Below are 14094 nucleotides of genomic sequence, written 5' to 3' on the forward strand. Positions count from 1 at the left end.
AGTAGAAGTGCTTGATTAATTCATGGGAAGCCTCTTTCCCAGGAGATGTTGTCTAGTTTAGCCCAGCTGAAGAAAAATCTGAAGACATGCTTTTCTGTTGTAACTAACTAATAAAGGTGTTTCAATCAAGATGCAGTCATGTTACCACTGCCTGGCATACCTTTTAAATATAAACAAATGACTGTGACATTCAAATCATTGCCGAATCAGTTCGCACATTACTGACTGCGTGATCATAATACTATACGTTCCTCAGTCAAGTGGTGTTTGGATCACATGTCGCCCAGCAGCTTCATTCCCACACTGCAGCGCAGGAAGTGATTCCTTTTATGCCGCGACAGATGCAGACACCGAGACATTGCACGAGCAAAGCGAGACAGCTGCAAACAGGTTGGAGTCGAAGTGAAAACACAAAGACACACAGCCCATTAAAAGTTTCAGAATTCTACAGCTAATCCCAGTCATCCCAAACCCAGTCATACAGCACTTTGATGGGAAGAATGCGCAACCGGGCTCTGCAGATGTATACGCACAAATGCTCCCTCATTCAGGTCTTACAGAAATTGCTCGACAGAACAATTTTTTAAGATGAAGGACACAACATACAGTAATGTTACATCATTTATGTTCACCAAGACCAAACAGTAGCACGATGATAACATTCGTAAAAGACACTCTGCAGCTTTAACGTTTAAGGGAAAAAATGGCCATAAAATTACTGAGGGGTGTTATATTGATCACTATTGACTGCAATATTTCTCATGGTCAATATCATACACAAAACTTCCTTCCGTTTGACATCATCTGCAGGAAAAGAAAGCAGTGAGGCATATTTGACTGTGGCAAACAGTGTGAACATGACATTTTTAAATAAGGTGCTTGCTGTTGCCATTTCTTTTTTTCCTCTACTAAAAGCATGGGGCCATTAATATTGTCCAAAGAGCGTGATGAGAGAATATAAAAGCAGAGGGAGGAAGTGAGCGGTGCACCCAGGGCTCGAGTGTCATCTGACCTCATTTTCAGATGGACCTGGAAGGTTGCGGGGAAGGCAGAGGTGTACCTTTCACTGCAACCCTTTCTTTTCTTCCTCCAGAAATGACAGGACAGGAGGGCTCACACAAAGGCAGAGTAAGACGTCTGCCTGGAAACCATCTCCATAGATGAAAGAGTGCCGGTGAAGTCATGGTGCAAAAACGCAATGAGCAGAAATAAAAGGCTCCATCTCTATAAGCACAGTTTTCCAGAAGACAGCGAGCACATCAGCTTTGCTTTGCTGGTTGGTTTCCTGCATTCAGTCAAGGATGACACACACACCGGGTCAAATGAATCACTTGGTATAAAAAAAAAACTACCAACAGATACAGTGTGTGCCCACAGGTGCATGCGACACACAAATATGCACACAAAAAAGCCTTTCCTGTGAGGCGTCAGTCTGCGTTTACAGATTTTTTTATAAATACCAGGGGCACTGAATGACCCGTGTGTTCAGCACCACAGGGCTGCCCCTCATCTGCACCACAGGAAGCCGGCAGCCGGCAGGCTTCTGCAGCCGATGACTGCTGTCCAGACCCATGGGAAGACCGCAGCCTTTGCCCTGCACACACATGCGGACTCACACACACACTGTCGAGATCCCCAGCGACAGTTCAAGGTGAGGAAAGACAGGACTGTGACCATCTGTCTGGGTCCTAACCCGGACGAGGACACAAAGCAGCGTGGAAAGCTCCAACCTGGAAGAGAGAGGACGTTGTAGTAACCCTCATCTCTGACGTATCACCAGGAGGAAACAACCACAACAAAACATCTACTTCCTGTGCAACTACGTCCTGTGAGCAGAGGACCATTGTCAATGGTCAGACACAACACCGGCATTTCTATCCGTTGTCACCTCCACAGTCAAGTACAGGAAACGCTGTCCTGTCCTCCCGAGTCAACACGGCTGTGTACTTGGGCTGCACCTGCACAGAGCAGCTCATTGTGGTGGTGCTGTGCTATGTACTTTATGTCCTCTGTGGGGATTGAACAATGTGGGGGGTTTTGAGGGCAAATTCTTATATTGTTGACTGAGGCTGGCGATAGCTGATACTGATAACGGTGTCTGGAATTAATGTTTCATTTTCCCCACAGACGACTGATGACTTCAAATAATGGCTGCCAGGAATAATTGACCCTAACCACAATAACTGATAAACACCTTTGTATTAATGTGCTGCTGTGAATGTGGCACAATGTAATGTAATATGCTGCAACATGCATTATAGCTGCATCAATTACTAGTATTTTTAATTATCCTACCCTCAATAAATTATTTTATTTAGCAATTTTTATGTTTTTAAAGTTTTATGTCTGCCATTGTGAAATTATATTGCGTATATAGTGACTTAAATTCTTAATTTTCAGTCATGGGTTTATGTCCAATAAACTGCACCAAACACTTTGAGTGAGTTTTACAAAAACACAGAGGAGCCTCATTCATCATATCAGCCTGCTAATAAACAGCTACAGTACAGGGTGGAAGGATGGAGGAAATAATAATGCAAGACAAACAGGAAGCACCTTCATCTAGCAGGAGTTACTGGATAAACCTGTGACCTCTGGTAACAAAACGCCATGGATTAAAAAAGGTTAGGGGGTGTTGTGGTCAGAGGTAAAGAAACACACTACTTCGTGTCAGTACAGGGTTGACACAAAAACAATTAATTTGGATACACACAAATCATTCCGTCAGTCTGTGATAGAAAATGACTCAACTACAACAAAGCTCCTTTCTCATTCAGAGTACGGCTTCCCAAACACACAGTAAAGAGCTGCAGTTTCACTAAAACCTCTTCATGCACCAGACCTACTCAGTTATTCTGTGCCCGCTGTGCCAATCCTCTGTCAGAGTACAGAAAAAAAAACCCCACTGATGTCTGGCTTAAAGCAGACTCCGAGGGAGCGTCATACGGAGGGCAGCAAAAAGGAGAACGGGGTTTAAAGGGATCCTATAGTTGGCATCGTTAATGACAGTAGAACAAAAAGTAAAAAGACAGTGAGAAGGGTGAAACAGAGTGCGAGGAGAGGAGTAACAGAGAACGGGATTCAGACGAAGCTGAAGAGGCTGGTGCCATTGTTTAACAAAATTAAAACCGCAGAAACAAACGACGTTGGCTGTGTAATGAGCTTCCCCCTCTGCTGTGGTACGACTAATTCAGAACAATGCTGGACATGGTGTGCTAATGCCGCAATAGAGACGTATAATCATCTGACATGGCTGGGTAACAGACCTCAGGTCATCAGAGGTTTCACTGGGTGATTATGTAGCGAGTAAATTAATCTACCTGAACAAACGACTTCACTGTTTGGAAACGTTTACAGGAGAAACAGGAGAAACACATACACGTTACTTACACGACACAATAATAGAAAAGATCGAAGAAAGACGTTTTCACATCAGTGGGGAAAGAAAAGGTCAATGCATCTCAGCAGTTCTAAAATGTACATTTGTGTGTAAAGAGCAGACACTGTGTTAATGAGAGCATGAATAACACGCTTGTCTCATAAAAATAGCTGCTGGAGCACACATTTAAGTTGTTTACCCATTTTGTTTTTTTTTTATCTTTTCATTAAAGAGGCATTTTAATCTGCAGTTTATCACAAAGCACCTATTGAAAGAAACTGTAATACACAATGCTGTGCTTCATGTTGCATGGCACAAAATTAAAGAGGCCAGTGAAAGGATGACGACTAAAGCTGAAAAAAGAACAAATGAAAATAAAAAGGAGAATAGTCAGCGAACTTAAACCTCAAAAAAGGGTTAGAAAAATATGCAAAAAAAAACACCTAGGCAGAGACCTGGTTAAGGTAAGGAGAAGCTTTTCCACTCAAAGAGTATTGAATGAGTGTAAATCAGTCATTCCCCAAAACTGGGTCAGTCAGGAAATTGTTTTTTGGGCTGCCAAATAAATTTGCTGAATTTTTTCCAGCCTTTTACTGAAGATTTATATCTGCAGCATTCAAATGAATGCTGTGTTATAAAGAAATACAGGGGAAAAAAATATTTACACACATATACATATATATATATATATATATATATCTCATGAAGCAATCTGACGCTGTCATAATTTACTATAAATGCAATGGTCATCCATTTTTGTTTTGTGTCTTAGTGGTTATGCATTGCTTTTTATTGTGAGTAGAAGTGATGTTGTGTGCTTGTATTTTTGTGTTCTACCCCAGTAAGAGTAGCTACTGTTATACACTACAGCAGCTAATTGGGATCTGAAAGAATCAGCCAATCAAGCCTTAAAAAGTGGGTCCCCACAAAGAAAGCTGGGGACACACTAGCGTAGATGATGTAGCCAGTGGTGTTTTTATTTCAGAGCACATACTGTACCACTGTTATGCTTTTCCAGACTCAGTAAAGTTGGCCCCTTGTTGGAAAAAGAAGGGAATCTGCCAATGAATATCTCCGAAAACCCATTATGTATGTTCCTCCATTCACCTCTTTCTTAAAAGGAACAAAAATATTGCCGTGAAGGGAAACGTTTCTTTTGTGAGAAGAGTTGAAAGGATACAGTCAGGCACCTCCAGCCCAGGGAGAACACGAGTAGCACTGTGGCACTTGGTTCACATCCAAAATGTATGAGCGCGGATTCAAAGAAGCCGTAAAGCTCAAAAAACAAGTCACCAGTTTCAGTCATACATTATTCTGCTTCCATCACACACAGTAAATCCCAGCTGTGCAGGTTTGGTCAGGTACCAGGACCAGGAGGTTAACACTGTACATGCTACCATGGAGACAGACCTGTCCCTCCTGTGGCCTTTCAGCTCTGCTACAACCCACAAAGGGAAAGGGGAGGGAAAAAAAACAGCCTGACGAGAAGCACTGCCATACCAAACAAGGAGTAAGTCAGCTGGAGGATGCAGTAAATCAGCATAGATACGCAAGAGAACATTTAACCTCCTCAACGAATATATATTCTTACCAAACAACAACTGGGCCCAGTGCACGGTCACTTGTAGCCAGCTGACTCCATTCATTTGCAGATCAAACAGATTTGAAGGCCCTTCCCATTAAACACCAGTGGTCTTTTCAGCCTGTTTAAAGCCGTCGGTGCAGGTGGGAGGAGCTACGCGCTGATAGAGAGCTGCCTGATGTCACTCTGCCTGTGGCCCGTTGCCATGATGAGTTCATTCTGCCCCAGGACACAAAGAGTTAATGGCTGTTGGGATTATGCAACGGCATGCCAGACGCCTTTCTCCTCTCCTGCCCTCCTTTACTCCCTCACTGCCTTCAGAATGGGCCACAGCCAAACCAGGCATTCCTGCATGTTTCGATCAGACGCATTTGAATGCAGATGCAGCGTCGCACATGCTTCGGCAGTGACGGAAGAAACAAAAGGAGGGGAATTTCTCTGAAGGCGAGTTTGCCAGGGCCTCACACCTGCCCTGCAGGGGGAAAGATGTCATAACGATTTATAACTGTCAGAGTGGGTCATATCTACACTGTGTAAGACTAGTAAAAACATCTGTATTCATCACTTTAGAAGTGAACATGAAACCATAGGTTATCACTTATAGCTGATAAGTGATCCAGCCTACGGTAGATTAGACAGGGTTATGGTTGAAGTCAGCAAATGTCAGCAGCAGCATCTGATAAAAGAGCAGAGGGAGGTTCTTATCTATTAATTAGATTATAAATCATTACAGATTAGATTATAATTTACAATGTATTTATTATCTTATAACCTCCCTTTTGTCTGCTAATCATAAAACAGATAGAAACCAATCATTGAGCATGACTCCTTACTACTGAATGAACAAAGATTCTCGACTTGTGCATCTCGCTCTAATCGTATTTAATGTACACATATTATACATATTTCCGTCTCCAGTGATATAATACATTATAGTATTCCACAATGTGAAATTATACATTTTTGTGATATTCTTTACCCCAGAGAAACATGCTGCTTTGTCTGACCATCAGTTCATAACCCAAAGGCCTTCAGTTTATGGGGTTGAATAACAGTTAAGTATCAGGTTCATTCGAGAAATAGGAACCAGAATCTGTTTCTGACATTTTACCTTAAAAATAATAAAGTTGTGCAATTATCTGTATAGTTGTCATATAATGTTTTATATCAACAGCCGGTTGTTACATATTTATCCAAGTGTACACATTTTTGCTCACAGAAACTTAATAAAAGCCGTTATGTGCACCATTAACTTAGGTTTTTCCATCCAAAAATGCATTTGAGAAAGTTTCTGGACGACTCCTTTCATACATTTAATACTGATTTATACCTTATTTCCATTTCAAAAATATAAGTGCACTGGAGTGTAGGCACAATATGCATATTAGAGAGACATACTATTGTTGTTCAATAAATATTTAAGTTGAGCAACTCTGTGTATCATAGTTCTTGTCAATTTTTTCTATTTCAACATATCAATCATCATCGTTTGTCAACCATCAGCTGCCCTGATTTTGCTCATATTGATCAAAATCAACACTGCATGTTAGGTAGAAGATATTCATTTGAAAGGATTCTTAAATTAAATTCCAATGCTCCTCTGGAAGAGAATCTCACTGAGGAAAGGCAGCAAATAATTGGAAAAGCCACTGCACACAAAAGAGAACCTTGACGAGGGCAACACAACAAAGTTAGCAGTACAGTGGGTTGGGGCAGTGGCTAACCACCACCACCACTACCACCAATCCACCCCCCTCAGTCCAGACAGGAGACAGATCTGTGCAGGCAGGCACCAACTCAATAAACAACAGAGATCCCTCCAGGCAGGACTGGCAACCACGAGGGGCAACAGACCAACCACGACAGGAAAGAAGGAAAGAGAGACAGAGATCTACAAGGGCTGACTTCAATCACAACCACAGGGTCCAACAGCAGAGCCAGCACAGCCACAAACACATGAGCCAACACGCATGCACTCCGTCTCACACACATATGCACAGCAGCTCCAGTACATGGGTCATTAGGTGCAGAAATCATCATTTAAAGTGAGTTGCCGATTCTCACAGTCCTTTTGTTTATTTGGCTTCACATGAAGCCAACGGCGACCGCAGAGAAAAGCAGTTATTATGAACTGTGGTTAGTCTTTGGTCCGACCAAAGAACACTGGGGAAATTCAGCTTTCCTTCACAAATCAGCAGGTATTTTTGGACATTTACAAACCCAATTATTTAATGTCAGAGCCTGCAAGAGTATCGTTGTTGCCAACAGATCTTGTTTTCATTAATCCCTCCTCCCGGGTAAAGGGAGGCAACCATTGATCCATACCTTCAAACGGTTCCGAATAAACTCCTTTTTAGTCAGAAACTAAAAATACAATGAAGCATTTCCCCAATTACTCCAGCATGTTATTTTTAATTATTTAAACTTCACTCCTTTTTGCCACATGGACTCAGTTGAACATGGTACCAAACAAGCACATTTTGTTATTTCACCTCAGGCTCCTGTGTGGCTCATTTCTCCTCTCCTTCTTCAAAGGCTTTTAAAACTGTCAGACCCGGATCATTCTTAAGGTCATGAGCTGGATCATTAAAAATGACAAGGACCCCAAATCTGAGATGCTCGGCAGCCCATGATTGTAATTTCTGAGAAAGTGCAAGAAGATCCTCCCCTGGGAGAAGAGACCTCTATAATGGAGTGAGTGCAAAAGGCACATACCAACTGCCTGAGAAAGATGACTCCCAAGCTCAAAAGGCTTCACCTAAACCTGAGTAAACATTGTCTGATAAATGATCAGAAACAAGAGCCATGGGAGACCTTGAGAAACCCTCCCCCAGTCTCACAACCTGTGCTACTAGTCAAACTTTCTGATGAGAACCAACACAGTGAGAACCAGATCTTATTGTATAACTCAATTTATCAGCCCCTTTCCAGCCCAGCGCTTTGTTTTGTTGTCAGGATCGACTCTTTGTGCACAGCTAGTGTTCACCAAATTATAATAACGACCAACATTTCAGCCTCATGTAACGGCAAAGCTCTCAAATGTACTGGAAGTGAAGCACAGCGGCATCAGCCTGAACTACGATACAATCGCAAACCCCGAGATGATGGGGTTCAAGTCGAGGATACTTTCCAGAATTGTTATCTTTTAAAAGGCTAAAATCAGAGAAGTAGAAGCTATAAAAAGTGCAGTAACAGGGTGTAAACAGGACTGCATATAGAAACATTGACATTTCAGACTGATTGTGTAAATATTGCACAGAGGAAAAACAGAATTTGTGGTTAGTTTTCAGTTAGCATATGACATTTGTACTGCTAGTCAATGAATATAAATTAAAGAGACTTAATTTTTGCATTTCTCGGAAAAAATTCATTGAACACACTCGCATTAAAACGGCTTTGTTCACATAACGTGGGACATAAAAAAAAGCCCCATAAATTAGACAAGCTCTATTATAAGATCATAAAAGTGCAGGATATTCAATAACATCCTTCTGTTTTTGGGCAAATTCAGATGGCATTAATCGTTGTTGTTATTGCCTTATAGACCAAACAATTGATTGATTACTGGAGAAAATGATAAGCGGAGAAATGAAAGAAAATAAAGTTGTGACACGGTAGTAGTAAAACTACAAATGATTACCTCAACACGAATTCTGTATCTAAGCTTATCGTGGGATGTCACAGAGCTGCAGTAACAGCTCGAACAGATATTAAACCCTGCAGCACTACAGGGAAATAAGATGGTTGTTCATCTCTATATGTTTGTTCTGTAGCCAGCCACCCTGCCTTTCACGCTATGTCAGCTAGGATTGGCTGCGGCTTCCCACGACCTTCATGTGCAGGAAAAAGCGGTAGACGATGAATGAATGACTCGTGTAAAGAAAAAAACAAGACAATGGGGCCCAAACCAAAATTATTAACTCACACTTGAGGAAGTCTTGACATATGATACAAGTATATTCTGGGTGTTTAAATAAATCACAGTGGTATGCTGCCTAGACAGATGTGCATGAAAGATACCAATCTCAAGCTGTACTCTGGATCATAATCCACTCGGATTTAAATAACGGTACATTTTTCTTTCCGGTGATTATGCCACGGCAAAGACAGGACCCTAAAAACACTGCATGGACCTATAGCAGTAAACTTACACCACACAGTATAGTCCTTTATTCTTCATTCTTTTATCTACTCTGAATCTGAAACTTCAGGGAACCAAGGCTGCTGTTTCAGCCCAACAGCCTGCGGGCACAGCAGAGTTAATAATAGCCGAGTTTATGGATTTTTAAATAAAGAAGCAGCAGGTGAACATTTTGACAAAACACCCAGAAAAAAAGGCTCAGAAGGAATCAGCCAAGAGCTGCACTCCAGACCCCGAGCTGATATAGAACAAACACAACAGATAAGCTTTCAGGACCAACTAAAAATGAGGCTGTGGAACCAATACTTCATAAAATACACATGTTGAGTCCACATTTGTGTACTTCTGGGTATAATTCTGATCATTTAAATAGCAAATGTGTTGCCCAGATTCCATAATTTCCATTGTGGTTTTCTGCTTCTCCAGTTTACTTTGTGGGATGTAGAAGAGAAGAAAGTCAGATTCACTGAGGCATTTCATCAAGAAATCTGACTACACGCTGCTAAATCGTGTATTATTGTTTTCTTTTTAAGGGGAATCCAAACAATCGATGTAGTGAGCGTCCTGAAATGCAGATCTTCTCCAGCTGCACCATGAGGGAGCAGCAAGATCAAAGATGAGGGTTTGGGAAGAGAAAGGCATGTGAGGATGTTAAACATTGGAACATCTATCTCAGCTCCCCTGCGACAAACTCTGCTGTAATTTTTCAGCAGAGGGAAAGGGTAAAAAAAAAAAAGGGTGGAGGCAATAGGCGGGCAAATGAGAGAGATGTTGCGTTAAAATCATGGGCATTAGCTCCATAAGTGGCTTTCATCTGCTCAGAGAGCCACTTTATAGCACGCTGTGGGCGAGCTCTAAATAGAAACAAGGTAGATCCAAGACAGAAGAGCCAAGAGTGGAAGAGAGACGTAGTATGATTACTGTAAAGCTAAATATAAATGTGGGGGCAAAAAGGTAAATATTTGACCACGGCATCCAGAGCGTGCAGACGAGACAACCCTCCAGAAAACGAGGCGTGTTCGGTGCGGAGAGCTTCATGTGGGCATGAAGCCACAGTGGGAACCGAGTCTCACTCGCTGTCATTTCTGGCTCCTGCCGAGCTTTCACATGTTCAGCGGGCCCCATTAAAAATAGGACATTTTGAAAAACACAAGGCCTCAATAGAGGACAGTACCTGGCTCGCCTTGATTCGTGCATCTTGTAAGCACAAAAACCCCACAGCAGCCTCCGTCTCCCCTGCTGCCAGCACACACAGGACACATTCATCCCATAAGTGGGCACCATGAGGAGATTGGAGGTGGAGCCGACACACTTGAACTTAAAGGAATTTTTCAGCCACTTTGACTGTCACGGCTGTGTTGAAGGCACGGGCGAACACAGCCTGTCCTTCCCTGCGCTTCAGTCTCCATGTGGAGATCAGATAAAAGTGACTGAGTTTTGACATGATGAGCGGTGAGTTAATGAGTATGATCTTTGGCAGGATAAGAGCATTCCTTGAAGAAAACTGGGAGTGTTATGTCCCTGGCTTTCTCCACACTCTGCAGCTGAGGTTATGAACTTTCAAGGGGCTCTGACATTGTGGGAGGGCATTGCGTCATGTCAATTCGTCTTTTCTTTTTGTTTTTGTTCTCGCGTTTCTCCTCTGAGAAACATTCAGGGTGAGGGGAAAAGCACAGCACTGCTCTCCGTCCGTGCATATGAATGGCACTCATAAAAAAGGCACCACAAAGCCGGGGCTCGGGGAGGCAAACAGAGTTATGAATATGATAATCAGAAGTGGCGTACCCAGTGTGTTGAGTGAGGATGGAAGTATCCCCTCGGGAATACATAATGACATGGCAAGGCTGTCTTCACAGTGATGGATGGAAAGCTGCCGTCACGCTGCTCCACATGAGACATTTAAAAGACACCGTAAACAGATGAACGTGCAAGGGGTTGATACATTGGTGGGGCTTGGACAATTTAACGTTTTCAAATCAAACTTCCCCATTTGAAACAATGCGATAATCAGACAGCAAAGGCTACAATTTAACTCTCATATTCCTGATTGTTCTATTTTCTACAGAAGTGTAAATGACACCCATTGGACATAATTCATATCTTCATGTTTTGTATAGGCAGAGAGAGTAGTTCATGTTTTGACGATGTTATGTGATGACTTAAAAAAAATTAAATGGCCTCATCAAATCGCAAGTAGATATTTTTCCTCAATATTCTTCAGGTAGAAAAAAGATGAATCTAAACTGTTTCATCAACATTGGTAATGTTTTTCAGGAAGTCATTGAGGTGTTCACTCTGTCAATGGTAAATTGCCGTGGGAATAATACACAACTTCTTATATGGACATCCTGGGGGTGTGTGTTTATAGGTCACACATTCAGGCTTTATTTTTGTCTTCTTATGTGTTGTTGAGTCAACGTTATGATTAATTTCATATCGCATTTTTAGTAGCAATAATCACAAAATAGACCACTTTTCTTATATTTTTTTGTTCATAAAAACGAGCCATGGGAAAAGTGACATATTATCCACATTTCAAAAATGCAATCTGATTTTAAACACCTTGAATACTTTTTGCACAGATGTGTTTATATAGTTGGTGAAAATGAAAAAAAGATTCCACCAGATTGCCTGCGTTGTGCTGAAAAAAAGGACATACGACGCTCTATATTGCACATTCTTGTAGCCGTCTGTATATAATCTACGTTTTAACATAGTAATTGAAACCAGAAGCCAAAATGCTCTGTGTTCTACGGGTTAAAGTCAGCTAAGCTGAAATACATGAGTGTTTAGTATAGTCTGTGATGATGCGTCATCATTGTTTTAAACCTATAACAAAGTCAATTTGTCAAACTCAAGCATGACTTTTGCAAAAACTGCAATTAGACATTTCACCAAAATCAAACAGTACTAGTCTGTGTCCATGTTAGCAGCAAACCCAGAGCCACAAAACACAGTAAGTCTTATACAACAACATTATCACTTATCTTCCTATCACTGCACACACTGAACATATATCATTAGTAGCTTGATGAACTTTTTTTCCCAGTCATTTCCTTGGGTTGAATGAAATAACAATCTGCCATTTTGAGCAGAGAAGCCATGGAGCCAAGAGACGTGCAGTTGTTGTTTTTCCCCAAAAAAACTGCAGTTAATGGGGGGAGGGGAAGGGGGAGAGGTAGGGTCTCCCCCACCACCACCACCTCCCACTTCCCCCACTGACCCCGAAACAAGATGTACTTTGAATTCCTTCAGTGTTAACTCCATGTGTAAGTGTAACTGCGAGGCAATGAATGAGAACAATGAATGAGCTGTAGACTGCAGTCTCTCTGTGGCTGCTCTCGCCATGCAGGCAATTATACACAAAGTGCCTTCATAAAACACTGTCTCCACAACTTTTTAGAAGAAAACTCACTTTTACAAGAGAACAAACCAATTCAAAATATACATTCTGACAAATGTGCGCATCACGTAACGCCTTTAGACTTTGTTTCACTGCTATTTCTCTAATACTCAGTGTTGTTTAGAATACACTGGAGGTGGAGCAGACATTACCAGACCCTTTTCAGCTAATTTTCGGTGCTTCAGAAAAGCATGGGGGTCAATGTCGAGCTCCGTTATCAATGACCGACTGTTATTTCAACGTTTTAAATGTTTAACCGCGTCAAGCCAACGTGAATAAACATGACTGTGTGTGTGTGTGAGATGTACAGTAGTTTATCACCGACCTTGGAGGCAGAAAATACCGACGGCGTACATGGTTTCCACCGGTGGTTTTCTCCTGTTGAGCGCAGCGGGGTTCCTTCTCCTCCGCCGGAGCTCGCTCTCTCCTGGTGGAGGATCCATGAGCGTCCTGCTGCTGCTGCTCCTGCGGCGGCTCCTCGCTGCTGTTCTCCGCTGAGAACAGTTGCACGAAAGCTGGTAACTAGCGCCAAAGAAGTCCGTGCGTCACCGTCCGTTCACAGGTAAACTATCGACGTAACCGGCGCAGGACCCCGGGGAATGAGAGCCAGGCAGCGGGCGGTCAGCCGCTCAACACCTGGTTGTTTCTGCGACAACAGGGCACGAACATGTGCGGACAGACGCGTCGGTTTAGAGGCCAACAGACACACCGACGGGCGTGTGTGTGTGTGTGTGTGGTACCGAGTCCCGGTTGAAAGAGAGAAGCGCAGTCGAAAGTTTGAGCCGAAGTTTAAACTTCCATGTGTCTCCCGGGACGGAGGAAATGTGTGGATTTGGTCCGCAGGATGTTCGCTACACGCCGATGTGTTTGTTGCCGCCGTGTGTCTGCGTCCAGAGCCGCCGAGCACCGCAACACTTTCGTCCACAACTGCAGGGAGTTTGTTTCTCTCTCGCTCTCTCCCTCTTTCTCCCTCCGCGGTGTTTCCAAGTTCGTTTCCTCCCACTCTCCACGGTGTGATTTTTTTTTACACCAGCGTCAACGGCAGCGACATGAAACACGCCACTTCCTGTGGGGTCCTTCAAAATAAAAGCCGTGATCCCCTGCAGCCAAATATAAAAAGCTGTGATTTTCCTAAAACCTTTTTTTAAACATTGAGCAAGTATCTACATCGGGTTTGTCATTTTATTCTATAATTAACTGTGGAATATAACAACATGCACCACAGCTGTACAATGACTAATATATTACACTGCAACATGAAGAGACACATACATGATGAATGAACCCCGGCAAAGGTAAAATATTATACACTAAATAAATGGAACAACTGTCAAAGCGTGCAAAAACAAATGAAATGAGATACTTTCAATTATGCACCAAAAAACGCCACCTCTTGACTCGTTTCGAATTATTCGATAAACGCACCGAAGTTTACATTTTATTTTGAAAGGTAAACACACAGGTACATCCGTGTATCTATGGTAGCTTGATGTTAACTCACTCTGGCAGCTTCCGGTGCTCGAACCTCGAGATAAGGGATGCAACACTGCAACTGCCTGGTTCAACTTTCAACTGCAGCAGAATCATTC

At 42.4% G+C, this 14094-nt stretch overlaps 1 protein-coding gene across 2 annotated transcripts in view; it reads right to left on the minus strand.

Annotated features, from left to right (window-relative positions):
* ptk7b (protein tyrosine kinase 7b) overlaps positions 1-13508 on the minus strand; it is a 67966-nt gene extending 54458 nt beyond the window's left edge. For both annotated transcript variants that reach the window (XM_058651619.1, XM_058651618.1), the window contains exon 1: positions 12831-13508. In XM_058651619.1, coding sequence (XP_058507602.1) covers positions 12831-12948 — 118 coding nt within the window. In that variant the 5' untranslated portion in view covers positions 12949-13508. The remainder of the gene's footprint in view (positions 1-12830) is intronic.
* Between the last annotated feature and the right edge of the window lie 586 nt (positions 13509-14094).

This window comes from Solea solea, chromosome 15, assembly GCF_958295425.1.
Source record: "Solea solea chromosome 15, fSolSol10.1, whole genome shotgun sequence".
In the NCBI taxonomy this organism is placed as follows: Eukaryota; Metazoa; Chordata; class Actinopteri; order Pleuronectiformes; family Soleidae; genus Solea; species Solea solea.